At 46.1% G+C, this 23,482-nt stretch overlaps 2 protein-coding genes and 1 long non-coding RNA gene across 7 annotated transcripts in view; 1 reads left to right on the top strand and 2 right to left on the bottom strand.

The window, feature by feature from the left end:
- The window catches only part of LRRC41 (leucine rich repeat containing 41), a 26,968-nt gene extending 3,814 nt beyond the window's left edge, over nt 1–23,154 (top strand). The window contains exons 2-10 of one of the 2 annotated variants that reach the window (XM_032247445.1): nt 1,728–1,814; nt 2,781–2,851; nt 14,683–15,820; nt 20,075–20,335; nt 21,000–21,164; nt 21,273–21,371; nt 21,937–22,059; nt 22,294–22,369; nt 22,467–23,154. In XM_032247445.1, coding sequence (XP_032103336.1) covers nt 1,728–1,814; nt 2,781–2,851; nt 14,683–15,820; nt 20,075–20,335; nt 21,000–21,164; nt 21,273–21,371; nt 21,937–22,059; nt 22,294–22,369; nt 22,467–22,686 — 2,240 coding nt within the window. In that variant the 3' untranslated portion in view covers nt 22,687–23,154. The remainder of the gene's footprint in view (nt 1–1,727; nt 1,815–2,780; nt 2,852–14,682; nt 15,821–20,074; nt 20,336–20,999; nt 21,165–21,272; nt 21,372–21,936; nt 22,060–22,293; nt 22,370–22,466) is intronic. The other variant, XM_032247446.1, reaches the window with a different exon arrangement.
- LOC116529506 lies at nt 18,791–22,032 on the bottom strand. The gene is made up of 3 exons (XR_004259524.1): nt 21,944–22,032; nt 20,688–20,788; nt 18,791–19,908 (listed from the first exon to the last, which is right to left on the bottom strand). It is a non-coding gene; the product is annotated as an uncharacterized LOC116529506 (long non-coding RNA).
- RAD54L (RAD54 like) overlaps nt 23,078–23,482 on the bottom strand; it is a 30,036-nt gene continuing 29,631 nt past the window's right edge. For 3 of the 4 annotated variants that reach the window (XM_032247448.1, XM_032247449.1, XM_032247450.1), the window contains one exon: nt 23,079–23,482. In XM_032247448.1, the coding sequence (XP_032103339.1) occupies nt 23,272–23,482 (211 nt within the window). In that variant the 3' untranslated portion in view covers nt 23,079–23,271. The other variant, XM_032247447.1, reaches the window with a different exon arrangement.

Here is a 23,482-nt window from a genome sequence, read left to right as displayed (position 1 = left end):
CCTGGGTTCAAGTGATTCTCATGCCTCAGCCTCCCAAGTAGCTGGTATTACAGGCGTGCGCCATGACACCCAGCTAGTTTTTGTATTTTTAGTAGAGACAGGGTTTCACCATGTTGACCAAACTGGTCTCAAACTCCTGACCTCAAGTGATCTGCCTGCCTTGGCCTCCCAAAGTACTGAGATTACAGGTGTGAGCCATTGCGCCCTGCCTATTTATTTTTTGAGACACGGTCTTGCTCTGTCACCCAGGCTGGAGTGCCGTGGTCCAGGCACAGCTCACTGCAGCCCTCACTTCCTGGACTCCAGCAGTCCTCCCACTTTTGCCTCACAAATAGCTATGACCACAGGTGCACACCATCACACCCTGCTAATTTTTGTTTTGTTTTGAAATGGAGTTCTCACTCTGTCACCTGGGCTCAAGTGAAGTGGTTTGATCATAGCTTACTATAGCTCAAACTCCTAGGCTTAAGTGATCCTCTTATCTTAGCCTCCCAAAGTGCCGGGATTACAGATGTGAGCCACTGTGCCTGGCCTCTATTTTTTCCAGTTGAAGAAACTGAGCCTTAAAGAGGCTTAAATAATTTGTCCAAGGATTCACATTTAACTAAGTAGTCAGGATTTCACCCAGATGTCCTACTCTAGAGGCCAAACCCTTTAGACATTGTACTATAGTGGCTCTTAGAACTAGAGAAGGTTTTGTTTTGTTTTTAAGGTTTTGTTTTTAAGATACATTGACTTTCTGCTGGGTGCGGTGGCTCACGCCTGTAATCCCAGCACTTTGGGAGGCCGAGGCAGGCGGATCGAGACCATCCTGGCCAACAGGGTGAAATCCCTTCTCTACTAAAAACAAAAATTAGCTGGGCGTGGTGGCCTGCGCCTGTAGTCCCAGCTACTTGGGAGGCTGAGGCAGGAGAATTTCTTGAACCCAGAAGGCGGAAATTGCAGTGAGGCGAGATTGCACCACTGCGCTCCAGCCTGGTGCCTGGCGACAGAGCAAGACTCTGTCTCAAAAAAACACAAAAAAATATATATTGACTTTAGAGACAAATTGTTTCTATTCTTCATAGGAAAGTACTAGTTCAGGGTATAACAGTAGCCCAAAGGATGGTGGTGGTTAATCTGGGAAGGGAATTCAGGAAAGACTTAATAAAGGACATGTGATACTTGAAAGATGAGTAGTTGATATACTGAAAGTGGCAACGACATTCCTGTTAGAACAGCATGACAAAGGACATTCCTGTTGGAGAGAACAGTGTGACAAAGGTACAGGGGCAGAAAGCAGCATAATATGTTAGGTAAATGAAAAAGCAGTTAAGTGTGGCCGAAATGTAGGAGGCAAAGCAGGGAGCTGATATTAGCAAGGCAGATTATGAAAGATCTTTTATCACACTTATTCAGTAGGTCCTTTTCAATGCTGAATGCTTCATTTGCTTGGGCAGAAGTGAACTGACCAGCTCTTAAATAAGCATGTCAAGCTCATTTAGCATGTCAGCTTGTTTTGTAGGATTATTTCACCCTTACTTCTGAAATTCCAGCTTCCAACTGAGTGGCTGAAGATAAGTGGACCAGAGTTTGGAAGAGACCTAGATTAGCTTCTAGAGGTTCCATTTGTCAAATGAGAAGTCCACCCTTCCATTTTCCTTTCCAGTAGAATAAATAATGTTTGGAACCCTCTTGGGTGGGTGGGGGAGGGGAGGGAAAGTAAACTTTTGTTTTGATTTTTGTAGCCCTCCCAGGCCCAATACTTCAAAGTATCCTACCTCTGCTCAATATATATTACTTGGAAAGAATTGAGGAAACTGCCCTCAAGAAAGGTGAGTATCTCTCTGTCTCTTTCTCAGTTAATGATTATGAACAAGGCACCATAATGTTCTTCAGGTAAATATTATACCTAATACCTGCTAGAACTTCATGCTTTTCAAAAAGTACCCTCACACCTGTTTTTCTTCCTCATTCCTCAGTGTCCTGTGAAACACAAAGCCAAGTAGATGATCTTTATTATACTGATAAAAGTGAGACACAGGCACACCACAATTAATAACAAAGCCAGAATGAGGACCTAGATCTTCTGAATCTTAGTTTTTCTATTTTACCAAGCTTCCTCCCCTCATTAGACACAGCTGTTAACAGCTAATATTTAACCCTAATGTGCCAGGCACTGTCCTAGGCACTTTATCCAGAGAAACTCATTTACTGTAATCTTTTTTTTTTTTTTTTTTTTGAGACGGAGTTTCACTCATGTTACCCAGGCTGAAATGCAATGGCGCGATCTCGGCTCACCGCAACCTTCGCCTCCTGGGTTCAGGCAATTCTCCTGCCTCAGCCTCCTGAGTAGCTGGGATTACAGGCACGCGCCACCATGCCCAGCTAATTTTTTGTAGTTTAGTAGAGACGGGGTTTCACCATGTTGACCAGGATGGTCTCGATCTCTTGACCTCGTGATCCACCCGCCTCAGCCTCCCAAAGTGCTGGGATTACAGGCTTGAGCCACCGCGCCCGGCCCTTACTGTAATCTTTTCAACAACCCTATGAAGTAGCTGTTACTAACTACATTTTACTGATGAGGAACCTGAACCACAGACAAATTAAGTAACTTGCCCAAAGTCACATAGCTAGAGTGTAGTTTGCTGATACTCACACCCAGGCAATCAGTCTTTAGAGCCAGTGCTCTTGATCACTCTGCCATATTGCTCCTGTGAACCCAGAGGACAACATGAAAGGTTGATGTACTTTACTTATGGTAGCCAGCAAGCAGCCAAGTGTGATATTTCTCCCTACAGGCCTCTCCACTCAGGCCATCTGGCGCCGACTCTGGGATGAGCTGATGAAGACAAGGCCTTCCAGTTTGGAAGTAAGTTATCAGGTAGAACAGTAGCCTGATTTTACATGGTAAAAGCAGGAATAGCACACAAACACTAGCTGGGTACTGGGAAAGTACAGAGGCAATGATGGATTTGGGAGGAGGGCTCTGATGGCCTGTCACAAGGTTTTGGTCCATTTGGCATTTGTCACTGAATTGCTTGCTCACCATATTTGCAGGGGACACAAAACAGGGAAGGTTAGTTTTGAATGGCAGAGCCAGGATTCCTAGAGTTCTGGATGGTGTTAGCGCAATGGTCAAATCTAACGAAATGAAATTTAATAGAATATACCAATACTTCAGTGAGTTATAAAAGTACCAATTGCATGGCCTCAGGATGAGGGATAAAGGAGTCTGCTTAGTAAGAGCTTGTATAAAAAAGATTAAGGGAGTTTAGTCAACTATGTGCTGAAGCCACTCAAAATGACTATACCTTGAGCTGTGTGAACTAATATAAATATAGGTTAAAGGACAAGGGGGACAATAGTCCTGCCTAGCTCTGCAGTAGTCAGGCTACCCCTGGAGTACAGAGAAAGAAGTCAAAGCCACATTATGTGAGTCACATTTGGAAGACTGGAGATGCTTTTCCTGAAAAAGAGAAGACTTGAGAAACATGACCCATCTTGAAATATATGGCTGTCACATGAAAGAAGATTAATAGACTTGTTCTGGATGGAAGCTAATGGAAGGTACATTTTTGCTAAACTGAAGGTAAAGCTTAAACTCCGAGCCTATCAGTGATGAAGCAAGCTAATTCTAGAGGTAATAAACATCCCATCACTAAGTTCAGATGGAGTCTGGATAACTCCTTGACACAAGGGTATTTTGCAGGGAATTCAGCATTGTAAAAGGGGTTACACAAGAAGATTTTTAGGGCTCCTTTTTGCCCTGAGATTCTACTATTCACTGATTGAGATATAAATCACTGGAGCTCTCATTTAAGCAGAGTTTCTTTTGCAGATTTAATTCAGTAAACATTTACTGAAACTTAACCAGCTACCAGATCTTACACTAGATACTGGAAGTACAGATACAGCCCCTAATCTTGAGGACCTACCAGTTTATTTATTTATTTTGAGATGGAGTTTCTCTCTTGTTGCCCAAGCTGGAGTGCAATGATGCGATCTTGGCTCACTACAACCTCCAACTCCCTGGTTCAAGTGATTCTCCTGCCTCAGCCTCCTGAGTAACTGGAATTATAGGCATGCAATACCATGCCTGGCTAATTTTTTTGTATTTTTAGTAGAAACAGAGTTTCTCCATGTTGGTCAGGCTGGTCTCCAACTCCTGACCTCAGGTGATCCTCCCACCTCGGCCTCCTAAGTGCTGCAATTACATGCGTGAGCCACCACGCCCAGCAAGGACCTACCAGTTTAATAGGGAAATCTACAAATAGCTCACATATGATAGAATAAGTGGTGTAATAGAGGATAGTAAGGAGGTTGAGAGAGAACAAGAAAGTCTTTCCTAGGAAGTAGTATTTGAACTCAGCTTTATATGTTGAATGAGGCCAAATAATGGGGGCAAAAAGCTAATATCAGGAATTGGAGATTTAATTTCTGGGGATGCATTGGGTTCAGTAACATTCAGCCCCATCTCCTTCAGCTTATTTACTTCCAAATCTAGACTGCAACCCTTGGAGTTCAGAATGAGGACACCAGGCCTTATGAGGAGGGGAAGTGGACTCAAGAATATTAGAAAACAATAACTACTTTTTGTCATCTTAAAGGAAACATCAGATTCACTTTGTTCCAGTATTTAACAAGCAGTATAGTTGACCAGCAGGTGATAAAGATATTTTTCTCTTTGAGAAAGTTTTCTGGAAAAGAATGTTTATTACCCTGTCTTCTTGGCTTAGAGCACATTTAAAGGCCCAAGCTTGGTGGCCCAACAGTCACTTAGGCAGAGGTCCTGACTTGGAGCGCATCCATTCCAGAGGGTGTGTTCCGCTTCCCACTTTAGCATGACAATAACCTTTACCTCATAAGTCAGAAACACTTATTCAGTGCCTGCTCAGTTCCATGCATTATGCTAGGTTCCAGGGATGCAATGATGAGCAAGATAGATACAGCCTCTGAATGCTTATAAAGCAATAGTATTTCCAACTGTGTAGTACTAGGGTGTATAAAGAGATCTGTAAGGACAGGCATGGTGGCTCACACCTGTAATGTTAGCACTTTGGGAGGCTAAGGCAGGCAGATCGCTTGAACCCAGGAGTTCAAGACCAGCTCGGGCAACATGGCAAGACCTTGTCTCTACTAAAAATAGAAAGAATTGACTGGGCATGGTGGCATACGCCTGTAGTCCCAGATACTCAGGAGGCTAAGGTAGGAGGATCACCTGAGCCTGGAAAGCCAAGGCTTCAGTGAGCCAAGATCACACCACTAGACTCCAGCCTGGGTGACAGGAGAGAGACCCTGTTTCAAAAAACTAACAAAAAAAGAGATCTGTATAATAGAATAGATACTCCAGAGACAAAGCAATAGAGTAATTAAGATTTACTCAATAAATGATTCTCTGCCAACTGGTTAGCCATTTGGAAAAAGTTAAGTTAGAGCCTCACTTTACAGTGTACTCTAATGACTTCTGCATAAAGAATTAGTTGTAAAAAGTAAAGGCACAAAAGTTGGGTACAGTGGCTCACATTTATAATCCCAGCTACTCCAGAGGCTGAAGTGGGAGGAATAGCTGGAGCCTAGGAGTTGGAGGCTGCAGTGAGCTATGATCACGCCACTACACTCCAGCCTGGGTGACAGCATGACACCATGTCTCTTAAAAAAAAAAAAAAGAAAGAAGGCTGGGCATGGTTGCTCACACCTGTAATACAAGCACTTTGGAGGCCAAGGTGGGTGGATCACGTGAGGTCGGGAGTTCAAGACCAGCCTGACCAACATGGTGAAACCCCGTCTTTAAAAAAATAAAATAAAATAAAATAGAAAAGGCTGGGCACAGTGGCTCACACCTGTAATCTCAGCACTTTGGGAGGCTGAGGTGAGTGGATTGCTTGAGCTTATGAGTTTGAGACCAACCAGGACAACATGGAGAAAACCCCATTTCTACAAAAAATACAAATATGTATCCTTGTGTGGTGGTACGCACCTGTAGTCTCAGCTAGTCAGGAGGCTTAGGTGGGAGGGAGCCCAGGAGGCAGAGGTTGCAATGAGCCAAGATCATGCCATTGCACTCCAGCCTGGGCAATAGAGCCAGATCTTGTCTCAAAAAAAGAAAAAAAATCAATTTCAACACCAGAGCACAGAAAAAAAAAAAAATTAAACAGGCCAGGTATGGTGGCTCACACCTATAATCCCAGCACTTTGGGAGGCTGAGGTGGGCAGATCACTTGAGATCAGGAGTTGAGACCAGCCTAGCTAACATGGTGAAACCCCTTAAGCCAGGCACAGTTGCTCATACCTGTAATCCCAGTACTTTGGGAGGCTGAGATGGGCAGATCACTTGAGGTCAGGAGTTGAGACCAGCCTGGTTAACATGGTGAAACCCCTTAGGCCAGGCACAGTTGCTCATACCTGTAATCCCAGTACTTTGGGAGGCTGAGGTGGGCAGATCACTTGAGATTAGGAGTTGAGACCAGCCTGGCCAACATGTTGAAGCCCCATCTCTACTGAAAATCAGGTGTGGTGGTACAAGCCTGTAATCCTAGCTACTCTGGGATTACTACTTGGGAGCCTGAGGCAGGAGAATTGCTTGAACCCAGGAGGCAGAGGTTGCAGTGAGCCAAAATTGCACCACTGCACTCCAGCCTGGGCAACATAGCAAGATTCCAACTCAAAAAACATAAAAATACAAAATAAAAATAAAAAACTTAGTCGGATGTGGTGATGCAAGCCTATAATCTAAGCTCCTCAGGAAGCTGAGGCACAAGAATCACTTGAACCTGGGAGGCAGAGGTTGCAGTGAGCCTAGATCACTCCATTGCACTCCAGCCTGAGTGACAGAGTAAGACTCTGTTTCAAAAAATAATAATAATGAAACCAATAAACAAAAAAAGTGAAAGCACAAAACAGGCCGGGTATGATGGCTCATGCGTATAATCCCAGCAAAACTGGGAGGCCAAGGCAGACAGATCGCTTGAGTCCAGGAGTCCAAGAACAGCCTGGGCAACACAGCAAAACCTTGTCTCTACAAAAAAATACAAAGATTATGTGGGTGTGCTGACATGTGTCTATAGTCCCAGCTATTCAGGAGGCTGAGGCAGGAGGATCAACTGAGAGTCAGGGGTCAAAGCTACAGTGAGCAATGATGACACTGCATTCCAGCGTCATAACCCTGTCTCAAGAAAAAGAGCACAAAACAAAAAATAATAAAAGTGACCATCCTTATCTCAGGATGGAGAGAGTGCTAATTATTATTGTTATTTTTTTTGGAGACAGAGTCTCCCTTTGTTGCCAGGCTGGAGTGCAGTGACACGATCTTGGTTCACTGCAACCTCCACCTCCTGGGTTCAAGCAATTCTCCTGCCTCAGCCTCCCAAGTAGCTGGGACTACAGGTGTGCACCACCACGCCCAGCTAATTTTGGTATTTTTAGTAGAGACAGGGTTTCACCATGTTGGCCAGGATGGTCTCGATCTCTTGACCTGGTGTCCAGCCCGCCTCAGCCTCCCAAAATGCTGGGATTACAGGCATAAGCCATTGTGCCCAGCCAAGAGTACTAATTATTAAAGAACTGAGAAAAAAAATACAAACTTTTTTTTTCTTTTTGAGACAGAGTCTCCCTCTGTCGACAGGCGCCGGGCTGGAGTGCAGTGGCGCAGTCTCGGCTCACTGCAACCTCCACCTCCCGCGTTCAAGCAATTCACCTGCTTCAGCCTCCCGAGTAGCTGGGACTACGGGCGTGCGCCACCACGCCCAGCTAATTTTTTTGTATTTTTAGTAGAGACAGGGTTTCACTATGTTGGCCAGGATGGTCTCCATCTCTTGACCTCGTGATCCGCCCATCTCAGCCTCCCAAAGTGCTGGGATTACAGGCGTGAGCCACTGTGCCCAGCCAATACAGACATTTTAACCACATAAAATGCTAATACTATCTCCAGGACTTTGTATTAATTAGAAAAAAATTAAAATGCCAACACCATAACCAAATTTTAAAAGGTAAATATGGCCGGGTAAGATGGCTCACGCCTCTAATCCCAGTGCATTGGGAGGCCAAGGCGGGCAGATCATGAGGTCAGGAGTTCAAAATCAGCCTGGCCAACATGGTGAAACCCCGTCTCTACTAAAAATACAAAAATTAGTTGGGCGTGGTGGCAGGTGGCTGAAATCCCAGCTACTCAGGAGGCTGAGGCAGAGAATTGCTTAAACCCTAGGAGATGGAAGTTGCAGTGAGCCGAGATCCCACAATTGCACTCCAGCCTGAGCAACAGAGTGAGACTCTGTAAATATGTTCTTTCTTGGGAAAGAACATTTGCAACAATAGTTACAAAACAAAGGGTCACAAAATAAGAAAAAGACAAATATCCCAGTAAAATAAAATGAGTAAGGATTTGGGCACATCACGAAATATACAAAAATCCCCAGTAAAGTGAAAAATGTTAAGTCTCATGATCAAACTGAGAAGGTAAAATTTCACCTCTTACATTAGTAAAGTCTCCTTTTGATTTGGTTTTTATTGCAAAGGTAATGCCTAGGTTTGGCCATGGATGGGTAAAATTTGCATTTTAATATCCTATTGGTGAGAACAGAAATTGTTATAACTTTCTTGGTAGGCAATCTGGTAATATTTGTTCACATTTTAAAATATCTACGCTGGCTGGGTATGGTGGCTCTTACCTGTAATTCCACACTTTGAGGATCTCTTGAACCCATGAATTCGAGACCAGTCTGCCAACATGTACAGCTAAGATTGCAATGGCGAAATCTTGGCTCACTACAACCTCTGCCCACAGGTTCAAGTGATTCTCCTGCCTCAGCCTCCCAAGTAGCTGAGACTATAGGCGCCCACCACCAGGCCTGGCTACTTTTTGTATTTTTAGTAGGGACAGGGTTTCACCACGTTGGCCAGGCTGGTCTCGAACTCCTGACTTAAAGTGATCTACCCACCTTAGCCTCCCAAAGTGCTGGGATTACAGGTGTGAGCCACTATGCCCGGCCTGCAATCATTTTTAGAAATTAGCTGGATATGTTGGCATGTACCTCCCAGCTAATTGGGAAGCTGAGGTGGGAGGATCACTTGAGCCCAGGAGGTTGAGGCTGCAGTGAGCTATGATAGTGCCACTGTACTCCAGCCTGGCTGGCAGAGACCCTCTACCTGCAAAAAAAATCTAGGCTGGGCACAGTCGTTCACACATATAATCCCAGCACTTTGGGGGGAGGCCCAGGCAAGAGGACTGCTTGAGACCAGCCAGTGACCAGGCACAGTGGCTCACACCTGTAATCCGAGCACTTTGGAAGGCAGAGGTAGGTGGATCACCTGAGTACATGAGTTTGAGACAAGCCTGGCCAATATGCTGAAACGCTGTCTCTACTAAAATACAAAAATTACTGGGCATGGAGGCACGTGCCTGTATTCCCAGCCACTCAAGAGGCTAAGGCAGGAGAATCACTTGAGCCTTGGAGGCAGAGGTTGTAATGAGCCAAGATTGCACCATTGCACTCCAGCCTGGGCACCAGAGCAAGACTCTATCTCAAAAAAAAGAAAAGATCAGCTGGGGCAATATAATGAGACCTCATCTCTACAGAAAAAAATTAAAAATTAGCTGTGTGTAGTGGCGTCTATAGTCCTCCCTGCTACTTGCTAGGCTGAGGCAAGAGGATTGCATGAGTCCAGGAGTTCCAGTATATGATCTCACCACTGCACTGCAGCCCTGGGTGATGGGGCAAGACCCTGTCTCTTAAAAAAATAATTTGTCTAGGCCAGGCGCAGTGGCTCAAGCCTGTAATCCCAGCACTGTGGGAGGCCGAGGCGGGTGGATCACGAGGTCAAGAGATCGAGACCATCCTGGTCAACATGGTGAAACCCCGTCTCTACTAAAAATACAAAACATTAGCTGGGCATGGTGGTGCGTGCCTGTAATCCCAGCTACTCAGGAGGCTGAGGCAGGAGAATTGCCTGAACCCAGGAGGCGGAGGTTGCGGTGAGCCGAGATCGCGCCATTGCACTCTAGCCTGGGTAACATGAGTGAAACTCCGTCTCAAAAAAAATATATAAATAAATAATTTGTCTAGAAATTCTACATCTTAGAATTTATAGTATATAAAAATTGAGATACTCATGAAGATTTATTTCCAGATGTTTATTACAGAAGAGTTTTATATCAAAAAGCTAAAAACAGGGTCAGGCACAGTGGCTCACACCTGTAATCCCGGCACTTTGGGAGGCCAAGGCAGGTGGATCACCTGAGGTCAGGAGTTCAAGACCAGCCTGGCCAACATGGCGAAACCCCGTCTCTACCAAAAGTACAAAATTTAGCTGGGTGTGGTGGTGCATGTCTATAATCCCACCTACTTGGGAGGCTGAGGCAGGAGAATAGCTTGAGCCTGGAAGGTGGCAGTTGCAGTGAGCGGAGATCATGCCACTGTACTCTAGTCTGGGCAACAGAGCAAGAATGTCTCAAGAAAAAAAAAAAAAAATCCAAACATTAAAACCTAGAAACAGGCCAGGTGTGGTAGCTCATGCCTGTAATCCCAGCAGTTTGGGAGGCTAAGGTGGGTAGATCACTTGAAGTCAGGAGTTTGAGACTAGCCTCACCAACATGGCAAAACCCCATCTCTACTAAAAAATACAAAAAAATTAGCCAGGCATGGGGTATGTGCCTGTAGTCCTAGCTACTTGGGAGGCTAAGGTACGAGAATTGCTTGAACCTTGGAGGCAGAGGTTGCAGCAAGCTGATATCATGTCACTGCACTACAGCCCAGGCCAGGGCGACAGAGAAACTCCGTCTCCAAAAATAATAATAATAAAAGCTAGAAACAATGGAAATATTCAATACAGCAATTATTAAACATGGTACATATTTTCAAAATAAAATATTCTAAAAATATTTGAATACGTGGTATGTTTTAAAAGCCCAGCACTTGAAACTGTTGAGAATTATCTCAATGTTGTCACATACATATATACATATATATACATACATATATATATACATATATATACATACATATATATATATATATACATACATATATATATATATATATACACACACACACACATATATATATATGGCTACCTCACATATACGTAAATACTCCAGAGTAGGCTTATACTTTTTTTTGAGATGGTCTCACTCCAGTTGCCCAGGCTGTCCTCCCATCTCGGCCTCCTAAGTAGCTGGATTACAGGTGTGCACCACTAAAAATTGCCCAGCTAATTTTTTCTATTGTTAGTAGAGATGGGGTTTTGCCATGTTGCCCAGGCTGGTCTCAAGCTCATGGACTCAAGCAATCTGCCCACCTTGGCCTCCCCAAGTGCTGGGATTACATGCATGAGTCACCGTGCCTGGCCCATGATTTTTCATTTGCTTCTCTATCCACACACAGCATTTCTGGTATCAGGAAAACAATGGACATCATATAGGTTTTGAATATTGTTGGCTCTAACAAGTTAGTACAAGATGTTTAACCTTCCCTATTTGGTGTACACAATTCCTCTTCCCCTACTAGCCAATTGAGGATGGGCCAAGGATTGTGTTGGTGGGCAGATGTCACTTTACTGATCATGCCTCATTTCCCTTACCCTAACAGAAAATGAAGTACTAAATCGCTTTGCATTGTGATATCATACAAGACCAAAAAATGAGTGGTTTAGACTAGATCTCAAACATCTGTCAGCTTTGAATGTTAGCACAGATTCTTAAGAGTGGTGATGGAATAAAACTTTGTGATCTTCTGTTTGCTGATACGTTAATTTGTGAGAAAGAAACCACTGAGAGCTGTCATAACTTTACATACTCATTTAACTGTCACAAAAATGCTATGTTAGTAATCTTCCACTTTATAGATGATGAAACTAAGGCAGAAAGACTTTGCTAAGTTAGTGAATTGCAGAACCAGATTCAAGTTGAAGCAGCCTACTTCTGGAATGCATGTTTCTGATTACTGTCTCATGCTGCTCACTGCAGTTGTGTCTGGGGTGTTCCAAATATTCTGTCTCCCATGGTCTTCATCAACCATTAACATATCTGAAAAAGTCCAGCATTTACCTATTTAACTTACATTTCCCCTATGCCTCCTATACCCAGAAACAGCCACAATATCTTGGCTCACCATTTTTGTCTATATTTTAGGCCCAGATATTATAACCATTTGGCTAGCTTCACTTATAAAGCTGAAGCCTTGCTAAGGTTACCTGCAAGTGTTTTTCAAGACTGGGTGTGGGCCAGCAAATCCGTAGGAAAAGTGCTAGTGTAAGGTAGGACCAAAGGATACCTTTGCCTTCACTCAAAGCTGAGCAGAGATTTGGTTGCCAGATACTGTTTTTCCTACTCTTAATGTCCTGCTGCTGATTAGCGAGGCCTTTCTGTGTTGCTGCTCTGCAGTTATTTCAAGCAAGAAGTCATTCCTAATTATTACCACAGCAGGCAGAGTCTGGGGAAATAGCCAAGGAAACAGGAATGACACTTGCTTGAGGACAGCAAGGGCCTAGTTCCTTCTAAGAACCTCAAATAGGTACTGAGGGTCATTGCAGTATGGAGGAATGCATTGAGGCAGGGCAAGGACCAAAGAAATGTTGGGGAACTTCAGGCCCCACAGCCTTGGCTTTAGGCTGAATGAACACCATGCTTAACAGGCTCTGCCTCCATTTCACACCTCATCCAGGCTAATATTAGCAGTGGCAGCAGCAGTAACATTTTTTATATTTTACAAAGTGCTTTAATTTGTACTACTTCATTTTGATCTTCACAACAATCCTGTGAAGCAGATTATCCACATTTTGCAGATAAGAGGTTCAGAGAAGTCCAGAGTATATTGACAGAGCTGGGACCTGACTTTCTACTGCCCCTGAGATGACATAGGGATCATCTTAAATTAGAAACTTTGGGGTCTGGTACCTGTCTTTGTCCCATTATGCCTTTCTAGATTAGGTAGCAATTAATTCCTAACCTCTGATGTACATCAGAATCACGTGGGGATGGTTCAAACAATAGAGATGCCTGGACCTTACCTCAGATATAACAGAATCACCAAGTCTGGGTGTCTGGGGAAAAAAGCACCACAGGGAATTCTGATGTGCACTAAAGGCTGAAAGTCACTTGCATTCAGAGTTATACTAAACACATCAGAATAGTCCAATGAATCGCTTCTCGGCCTTTTGGCTAAGATCAAGTGCAGAATAGTCTGATGGGATTTCCTATCCCTCAAATAACTGTTGCCTTGGAAGAAACAAATCAAGATATGGTTCCTGCTTTCTAAGAATTTCTAATCTGGCTGGTATAATATGTACAGGCAAAGAGACTCAACACCTTGAGACAGTGTACTGGCATCTTAGTCTTGAGTAGTCAGAGTGTCACAGGAGTCCCAACAAGAGACAGTTTCAAATGACATGTTTCTAAGTCCTTTCAGGAAGTCTAGTCCAGCAATGGACTACATTTCTACATTTCTGGTAGATATAGGAAAGGACATAGGCACGTTTGGGTCTGTGGGTGACCACTTTGGCTACAGCAAAGCATTCTCATAAGCAAGATGTGGGAAATAAAGCTTCTTGGGCAGAGGCTATAGGGTGGAAGGCCAGTAGGGAGACATCAGGTGTTTTATTTTTTCTTTTTTTGAGACAGAGTTTCGCTCTCATTACCCAGGCTGGAGTGCAATGGCACGATCTCGGCTCACCGCAGCCTCCGCCTCCTGGGTTCAGGCAATTCTCCTGCCTCAGCCTCCTGAGTAGCTGGGATTACAGGCACGTGCCACCATGCCCAGCTGATTTTTTGTATTTTTTTTTAGTAGAGACGGGGTTTCACCATGTTGGCCAGGATGGTCTCGATCTCTTGACCTTGTGATCCACCCGCCTCAGCCTCCCAAAGTGCTGGGATTATAGGCCCGACCCGACATCAGGTGTTCTAAAGCAGTATGATGTAATCAAAGTAGTGTTTAACAAAGATGAATCCAGCCAGCCTGCACAAAGTAGTCTGGGATAGGGAACAGGGAGAGCAATCAGGATGCTAATGAAGTAATCAGGTGTGAGGTGATAGGGGGCTGGTGGAAGTAAGAATCAAAAGTTGGTATGGGGGGCCAAGCACAGTGGCTCACACCTGTAATCCCAGCACTTTGGGAGGCCGAGGCAGGTAGACCACTTGAGGTCTGAAATTTGAGACCAGCCTGGCCAACGTGGTGAAACCCACCTCTACTAAACAAAAATTACAAAAATTAGCTGGGTGTGGTGGCGGGTGCCTGTAATCCCAGCTTTTCCAGAGAATGAGGCAGGAGAATCACTTGAACCTGGGAGGCAGAGGTTGCAGTGAGCCGAGATCACATCACTGCACTCCAGCCTTGGCTACAAAGTGAGACTCTGTCTTAAAAAAAAAAAAAAGAAAGAAAACAAAATTGGGATAAGGTTCTAGAAACAAACACAGAAGAACTTACAGGGGTGAGTATTTCAGTTGAGATGCTATAGTAAAATCATGGTCTCTGGAACCAGATTTCCTGGGTTCAAATGAGCCAACCATTTACCTGTGTGACCACGGATGATATCCTCTTTGCATCTCGGTTTTACCTGTGAAATAGGGCTAGTAATACATACCTCAGAGATGTGAAGATTAAATGAATTTGTTTAGAGTGTTGCCTGACTCAGTAATTTGCTATTCGAAGAGGGGGAAATTCAGACAGTTTCATGGATATATCACTGGTGTCTGGCATGTTTTCTGCTTTCCAGAGTGTGACCTGTTGGCGAGCTAAGTTTATGGAGGCCTTTTTTTCCCATGTTCTACGTGGGACCATTGATGTGTCTTCTGACAGGCGTCTTTGTGATCAGCGCTTCTCACCTCTTCTGCACAGCTCCCGCCATGTCCGACAGCTCACCATCTGTAACATGCTGCAGGGTGCAACCGAGCTGGTAGCTGAGCCCAACCGCAGAGTTCTGGAGACACTGGCCAGCTCCCTGCACACTCTCAAGTTCCGCCACCTGCTGTTCTCTGATGTGGCTGCGCAGCAGTCACTTCGGCAGCTGTTGCATCAGCTCATTCACCATGGGGCCGTCAGTCAAGTGTCACTATACTCCTGGCCTGTGCCTGAGTCAGCCCTTTTCATCCTTATTCTCACCATGAGTGCTGGCTTCTGGCAACCAGGGCCTGGTGGCCCACCCTGCCGCCTCTGTGGAGAGGCCTCTCGAGGCCGGGCCCCATCCCGAGATGAAGGGTCCCTCTTATTGGGCTCACGCCGGCCTCGCCGGGATGCCGCTGAGCGATGTGCTGCAGCCTTGATGGCCAGCCGGCGTAAGAGTGAAGCCAAGCAGATGCCCAGAGCTGCACCTGCCACTCGGGTAACACGCCGGAGCGCACAGGAGAGCCTGATAGCAGGCGGAACAGACCTTAAGAGGGAGCTGCACCCGCCAGCCACCTCCCATGAGGCTCCTGGCACCAAGCGGCCACCCCCTGCTCCAGCAGCCACCTCCTCTGCCTCTTCTTCTACATCCTCATACAAACGGGCACCAGCTAGCTCAGCCCCACAGCCTAAGCCCCTAAAGCGTTTCAAACGAGCTGCAGGGAAGAAGGGTGCTCGTGCCCGTCAGGGGCCTGGTACAGAGTCTGAAGACCTGTATGACTTTGTTTTTATTGTGGCTGGTGAGAAGGAGGATGGTGAAGAGATGGAGATTGGGGAAGTGGCTTGTGGAGCTCTGGATGGATCAGATCCCAGCTGCCTGGGGCTTCCAGCACTGGAAGCTTCACAACGATTCCGCAGCATCTCCACCTTGGAGCTATTCACAGTTCCACTTTCCACAGAGGCAGCCCTGACACTATGCCACCTGCTGAGCTCCTGGGTGTCACTGGAGAGCCTCACACTCTCCTACAATGGTGAGCATCCTGGAGTGGCAGGGATTGGGTTTGGATTCCCCAGCAGCACTAGCTCCGTGCCTAATTCTGGGGAGGTGGGAGGAACAAATTGGGTGTATGATCAGGAAGCTGGAGAGGTGGACTTGTATGCCTCACAGAAAGGGAGACTGTCAGTGCTGCAAGAGAGGAACATAGTCTATAGGCTTGATTAATTGTTGAGAGCAGGGGTTCCTGAGGGGGCAATGAGACCAGCCAGCTGGAATCTGAAGAATGAATACAGTTTAGTTACAGAAGGCAATCCAAGGGCAGGTGGGAGAAGTATAGTACATGCATGCCCAGGCAGGGCTAGAGTTTGACCTCACCACCTTACCAGTCATATCAGAGCAGCTGTCCAGACTGGGTGTGGGACACAATTTATCAGACCAACAACCTGAAAGCAATCCTCAGTCCCCATTTCCCTCCTACTTGTGCCCAGCTAGGAAAACCTCAACTCTGGCTAAATCCAGCAATCTGCCTAGGTTGCTGAGTACTGCTAGAGAAAAATCATACAACTATGCAAATTAGTGTTACTATACATTCATGATCATTAACCTCATATGAACCCTCACTATGCTTGTAACATCAGCTCCCATTCCTACCACTTCCAAACCCTTCCTCCTTTTCCCTTCTCAGGGATGACCTCACCTACTTCACAGAGAAAATAGAAGCCATCACATGAGTTTCTTCAGCTTGCTAAGCAGCCTATAAACTCTCCTTCAACTGCACTCATCCTTCTTCACCAGAATGGAAGAGATCACCATCCTTTCTAAGGCTAATTCTCCCACCTGTGCTCTAGATGCATAGAGCTTCACAATGAAGTATATAAGAATTATCAGTTTGAGAAACAAGCATCCCAATTTCTTAGGGAAGCTTGCTTCTCAAACTGATAATTTTTATATACTGCTTAGTATGTGTCTGGTATATTTTAACGATTCTTGATAATTCAATCTAATAATTTAATCCTTAAAACCCTATGAGGGCAAGTGATTTCCTCAGGGTAACCTAGCAATTATACAGCCAGGATTCAAACCAGGCAACCAGACTGCAGATCCATGCTTTCAAACCACTGTTTATACTACCCCTCCTTTCCACTCTCTCCTACCATCATTTTTTTTTTTTTTTCCTACCATCATTTTAACAGGTCTCCACCAAAAACTGCCACCACCACCTCCCTATGTGGCATATTAACAAACTGCTCTATTATCTCCTGTTCTTTACAACCTTAGTCATCTGTACTGTTTCCATTTGTCTCACAGCCCCTTCCAGCCTCATACTCCTACCACTGCACTGGCAAGGACCTAGGTCACCAAGGTCCTCCTTGTTACTCAGTCCAATGTGTACTTTTCAGTAACTCTTCTTGGCAGCATTTAGTGCTATGAAATTTTCTTTTTTTCACAACCTTAAAAAATATTTTCTTTGGCTGGGCGCAGTGGCTCACACTTGTAATCCCAGCACTTGGCCAAGGCGGTTGGATCACGAGGTCAGGAATTCAAGACCAGCCTGGCCAAGATGGTGACACCCCGTCTCTGCTAAAAATACAAAAAATTAGCCAGGCGTGATGGCGAGCACCTGTAATCCCAGCTACTTGGGTGGCTAAGGCAGAGAATTGCTTGAACCCGGGAGGTGGAGTTTGCAGTGAACTGAGATCATGCCACTGCACTGTAGCCTGGGCAACAGAGTGAGACTCCATCTCAAAAAAAAAAAAAGTTTTCTCCTTCTGCTTATTCAGAGTTCCTCAGAGCTTTCGCACTTCATGCATTCTTGCTGGACAGTTTCATCAATTTCTGTGGTTTCAAAGGTCAACTATGCTAAAGACTTATGTGACATTACCCCAGATCTTTCTCTTGAACTTCCAGACTAATTTATCCAGCTAATAGACATAACCACTTCATAACCCATAAGCCCCCCCGACAACTCATTACATCCAACTTGAATGCACCTTCACACTATACTAATCCTTCTGTTCCCAGTGACATCAGCTTACTCACTTGCCCAAAGAAACCTGTATTCTGTCTTACTCCATACATGTGCTCATGAGGTCCTATCTTTATGTTTTCTTTTTTTTTCCTTTTTTGAGACAAAGTGTTGCTGTCACCCAGGCTGGAGTCCAGTGGTGCGATCTCAGTTCACTGCAACCTCTACCTTCTGGGTTCAAGCAATTCTCATGCCTCAGCCACTCAACCACCCAGAACTACAGGCATGCACCACCACACCACGCTAGTTTTTTTGTATTTTTAGGAGGCACAGGGTTTCCCTGTGTTGGCTGGGCTGGTCTCCAACTTCTGGCCTCAAGTGGCCTGCCCACCTCAGCCTCCTAGTGCTGAGATAAGTCATAAGCTACTACACCCAGCCCTATCTTTACAACTTGTTAAATCCATTTATTTCTCTATCTCCACGTCCTTAATTCAAACTATTATTCCCTACCTGAACTCATTTCAGCAGTTCTTCCAGACTGCTTACTCTTGCCATACAATCCACTGTCTGCACTGCAGCCCGTGTATTCTTTGAAAAATGTGGTCTGACCCTGTCATTCATTCATGCAAACACCTTTCAATGGCTTCCTCTCACCATACTGCTTAATATTACTTATGGGTCATTCATGTTCTCACTCCTGGTTACCTCTATAGTTGTCTTTGACATGGAGTCTTATTCTGTCACCTAGGCTGGAGTGTGATGGCGAGATCTCAGCTCCGTGCAACCTCCCCCTCCTGGGTACTGCCTCAGTAGCTGGGATTACAGGCGCACACCACCATGCCTAGCTAATGTTTGTATTTTTATTAGAGACAGGGTTACACCATATTGGCCAGGCTGGTCTCAAGCTTCTGACCTCAGATGATCCGCCTACCTCAGCCTCCCAAAGTGCTGGGATTACAGGTGTGAGCCACCACGTCTGGCCTATAGTTGTATTTTGAATCCTTCCCTCTTCACACTTTCACACCAGCCATTATGAAATTTTTTTGTTCTCCCTCAGGCCTCTACATATGCCAGGTTTCCTCTGCCACAATCATCCGTCCTAAATTTTAGCCTGTCTCCTTTATGTTCTTTAGGACTCAGCTGGAGTGCCTTTACTAATGTAATCTGGACTAGGTACCCATCCTTTGCATTATCGAGCTAAAAAAAAAACCAGTGTGCTGCTCACTAGTGTCTAGCAAAAAACGATATTTAGTAGGCACTGGGTAGTTTAGCTGAATGAGTGAATCAATAGGAGCCTGCATAGTCCAAGGAATTATTTGCCTGTGGCATTAAGCAACTACTCTAACCTTCCTGGATCCTAGACCATCCTGTGGGATTTGGTTATCTTTTTCTGCCCCATTCCCACCCATTAATTATTTTAAAGTATTCCCTATTGGGTCATTGTCATTCCCCATAGTTTTTAGGCTCTCTATGGCCTATAGGAAGTTAAAACATCCCGCCGCCTTTCCATAATGTGGCCTTCAACGCCCTGTCCTCTAGAGCTGTTTCCTGAGCCCCACATAGCCAGACAAGCAAGCATCCCATTCAGGCCTTGCACTCTCCTAGCTACAACTTTTTTTTTTTTTTTTTTTTGAGACAGAGTCTTTCTGTATCACCCAGGCTGGAGTACAGTGGCGTGATCTTGGCTCACTGCAACCTCCGTCTCCTGGGTTCAAGTGATTCTTCTGCCTCAGCCTCCTGAGTAGCTGGGACTACAGGCGTGTGCCATCATACCCAGTTAATTTTTGTATTTTTAGTAGAGACAGGGTTTCACCATGTTGGCCAGGCTGGTCTCAAACTCCTGGCCTCAGGTAATCTGCCCACCTTGGCCTGCCAAAGTGCTGGGATTACAGGTGTGAGCCCCCACTCCCAGCTCACTGTGACTCTTGACTATGTCTTCTCCCTCTATCCAAAACTTACTTCCTTCAGGGCCAGTTTCTTCAGAAAACTACTCAGAACCCAGAAATCCAGAGACCTGCTACTGTCTGGGCCTGTCATTCAGCTGGTAGCCACATGCTGCCTCACCATACTGTTATCTTCTAAATTTTGTGTCTCTGCCCTGACTGATGCTTCTTGTGGGCATAGCACAAAACAGCAGACATCAGTTTGCTGGTTACCTAAGAAAAAAGCAAGACATAGATGAGTAGTTAAGACAAATGGGTTTAAATAAGCTGAGCCAAAGCCCAAGAGATTTGATAGTAACCAAAAGTGGAGTTGTATTTGAATATATTACCCCTGCTGACACTCCCACATGGTTCTGATTTAATCTCTTTACTGCCATAGGCCTGGGCTCTAATATCTTCCGCCTGCTGGACAGTCTGCGGGCCCTGTCAGGCCAGTCTGGATGTCGCCTCCGTGCCCTGCATCTCAGTGACCTGTTCTCACCACTGCCCATCCTGGAGCTGACGCGTGCCATCGTACGAGCACTGCCCCTGCTACGGGTCCTCTCTATTCGTGTTGACCACCCAAGCCAGCGGGACAATCCTGGTGTGCCAGGGAATGCAGGGCCCCCTAGCCACATAATAGGGGATGAGGAGATACCAGGTGAAGCACTGTGTGTGTGTGTGTATGCATGCGCATGTATATCCCTACACAAACGTGCAGGTGCATTCGTACAGGGAAAGGGGAAGGACCGTACCAGTTGAAGCACTGTGTGTGTGTGCACGTGCGCGCATGTGCATGTGCATGTGCATCCCTACACAAACGTGCAGGTGCATTTGTACGGGGAAAGGGGAAGGACCTCCTCTACCACGCATTCCTGGCTTATCTGGAAACTGTTCCCCCTTTAGAGCCTGCCACTAAGATACTGTTGGGCTAGACAGGGAGGGCCTAGACCACCATAAGATCAGTAGAGTGACCAAGGCAGCCTGGTTTCCAGAAAAGGAAAAGAACTGACCTTTAGACTGGATTACTTCCCCTGCTCTATGTTCCCTTAGTTCTTGTGTCCCCACTCCCACCACTCTGCATACTTTGCTTGTGTCTGAGTAGCCTGTCTTCCTGGTCTAAAAGTTCAAGGGCAAGGACTAAATCTCATTATTTAGTGCTGAATTCCCAGAATCTAGCACAGTGCCCGACATACGGTAGGCACTCAAGGACAAATGAATGAATAAATAATTTTTGAGATGAATCCCTTAAGAATAGCATGGGACTTGCTATGGGAGTGAGGTAGAAATGGCCAGCTGGAATCTTCTTTCCCCACCATATCCAGAAAACTGCCTGGAGCAGTTGGAGATGGGATTTCCACGGGGAGCCCAGCCAGCTCCACTGCTCTGCTCCGTACTGAAGGCCTCGGGTTCTCTGCAGCAGCTGTCCCTGGATAGTGCCACCTTTGCCTCTCCCCAGGATTTTGGGCTTGTTTTGCAAACACTCAAAGGTAGGACCCAGCCAGAATGGTGAAGGGAGAGGAGGAGTAGGTGGGGACCTAACATTATTCTCTGGGAAAACTAAAGTCCATGGTCCATGGTCTCTGCCTCCTATCCAGAGTACAACCTAGCCCTGAAAAGACTGAGTTTCCATGACATGAATCTGGCTGACTGTCAGAGCGAGGTGCTCTTTTTGCTACAGAATCTGACTCTGCAAGGTAAGTTCTTCATCCAGAACGCAGACATTTCCTGGGTCTTCACTGTGGTTCTGCCATCATCTGAATGAGCAAACGACTGTTCGTTTCATGGCCTGTGTCCTCAACTATAAAATATAGAAACTGCATGACTTTCCTTCTAAAAGCCCCAACGTCAACTCCTCCTCTACTAAACATGAGAAATTGCTCTTTTAGAGTACCTCATCCAAGTTTCTCTTACCTTTCAGAGGTGGACAAAATGGTGAGGGGGGCAAAATAAATGTACTAGGCCAGGCTCTCACAGACTTTTCTCTGACCCCCACCCCTGCATAGAGGGTGGTCAGTGACCAGCAAAGAAGGAAATAAATGGAGAATTGTCTATGCAGAGAACCTCCTTATAGTGAACATTTAGGTTCAGTCTTTGGTTTGGATTCTGATTTAGTTCCAGCCTTGCTTGAGTCCTAGACAAATTCCTTTCTCTTTTTGGGCCTCCGTAATGTTCATACCCCTTGCTAGGGCCAACTGGGGCAGGAGGGGCAGCACCAGTCCCAATGTGGCCATCAGAATTTACTATAATTTTTCTTGACAGAGATTACCTTCTCCTTCTGCCGTCTGTTTGAGAAGCGCCCAGCCCAATTTCTGCCTGAGATGGTTGCTGCTATGAAGGGCAACTCCACACTGAAGGGCCTCCGGCTGCCAGGGAACCGCCTGGGTGGGAGCCGGACCCTGGGGAGGGAGAGGGGAAAGGGGCCAGGCTTTTGACCTAAAAACCCAATGGATAAAGACAAAGACCTCCCCACTGGGAACGCGGGAGTTGGAATACAGATATTTCTGTGCTGGAGCTTCAGGAACCAGCAGGGCTGGGCTTCTCCCCAAAGTTGGGTTGGGATACCCTTGTTCCCTGTTCTTGGGTGGAGGTGACAGGCACTTCTCCCCTTCTCTACAGGGAACGCTGGCCTGCTGGCCCTGGCAGATGTTTTCTCAGAGGATTCATCCTCCTCTCTCTGTCAGCTGGACATCAGGTACATGAGGGGAGGGGTAAGACAAGGGATGGGGCTACAGAGATACAGACCAGGAATTTGCTGCTTCCTGGATTTCTAATCCATCTCACCCTACCAGTTCCAACTGCATCAAGCCTGATGGGCTTCTGGAGTTCGCCAAGCGGCTGGAGCGCTGGGGCCGTGGAGCCTTTGGTCACCTGCGCCTCTTCCAGAACTGGCTGGACCAGGATGCAGTCACAGCCAGGGAAGCTATCCGGCGGCTCCGGGCTACCTGCCATGTGGTTAGCGACTCATGGGACTCATCCCAGGCCTTCGCAGATTATGTTAGCACCATGTGACGGGGCCCGTACCTCACAGGCTCATGCTCGGTACCATCAGCTTGCAGGGGCTGAAGCATGGGCTGCCCAGATCCCGAGCACCAGTTCTGTATTTCTCTTTCTGTCACCCTTTTTCTCTTTTTTTCTGTCTTCCCTTGCACTGAGGTCCTGGAGGCCTTGATGAGGCCCAGCCAAGAGGCATTCTCACAGCTGAGTTTAGAGCCTTTGGGCCCCTTACTCAGTATCCTGGGAACCCTGGGCCAGGAGGTTACAGTGGTCATCATCATTGCTGAAGAAATCCATTCCCCTGACCCTGGGTTCCTGCTTTCCCTCCTCATGCAGGCACCCAGGCTTTAGAGAAGTATAAGGGGCCTCTTCCCTGCTGGGCTTATCACACTGCTCTCAGGCCTCAAACCCTTTCATACCTTTATTCTTTTTTTTTTAACCAAAAAAAGTTTTTCTTATAAAATAAATTTTGGGCAAACATCATGCAGCCCTTCTTGATGATTTTCTCCCAGAGAACAAAATTCAACAGGGCCCTTTGGGGCAAGGAGCCCCTTTTCCCTATCTCCTTCCTCTAAGAGCTACACCCAGACCAGCTGGTTATCAGCGGAGCCCCTGTTGCTCCTCATGAGAACGCTGGTGGAAGACGAAGGTGATGGCAGTGGAGGCAGCATCCCACGCAGCCTGGAGTACCTCATCCTGGAGCCCCCGCTTATCAGTGCAGTGGTTCCACTGAGCTAGGTCTGAAGTGCAGTCAGAACCATCAGGGGGTGGCCGAATCTGGCGGCTGTTGACACAGCGTCGGCAGTGCAAC

This window comes from Sapajus apella, unplaced genomic scaffold, assembly GCF_009761245.1.
Source record: "Sapajus apella isolate SASKATOON/1434 unplaced genomic scaffold, GSC_monkey_1.0 scaffold62, whole genome shotgun sequence".
Classification (NCBI taxonomy): domain Eukaryota; kingdom Metazoa; phylum Chordata; class Mammalia; order Primates; family Cebidae; genus Sapajus; species Sapajus apella.
The sequence above is the reverse complement of the archived record's forward strand: the minus strand, read 5'-3'. Positions and strand labels throughout refer to the sequence as shown.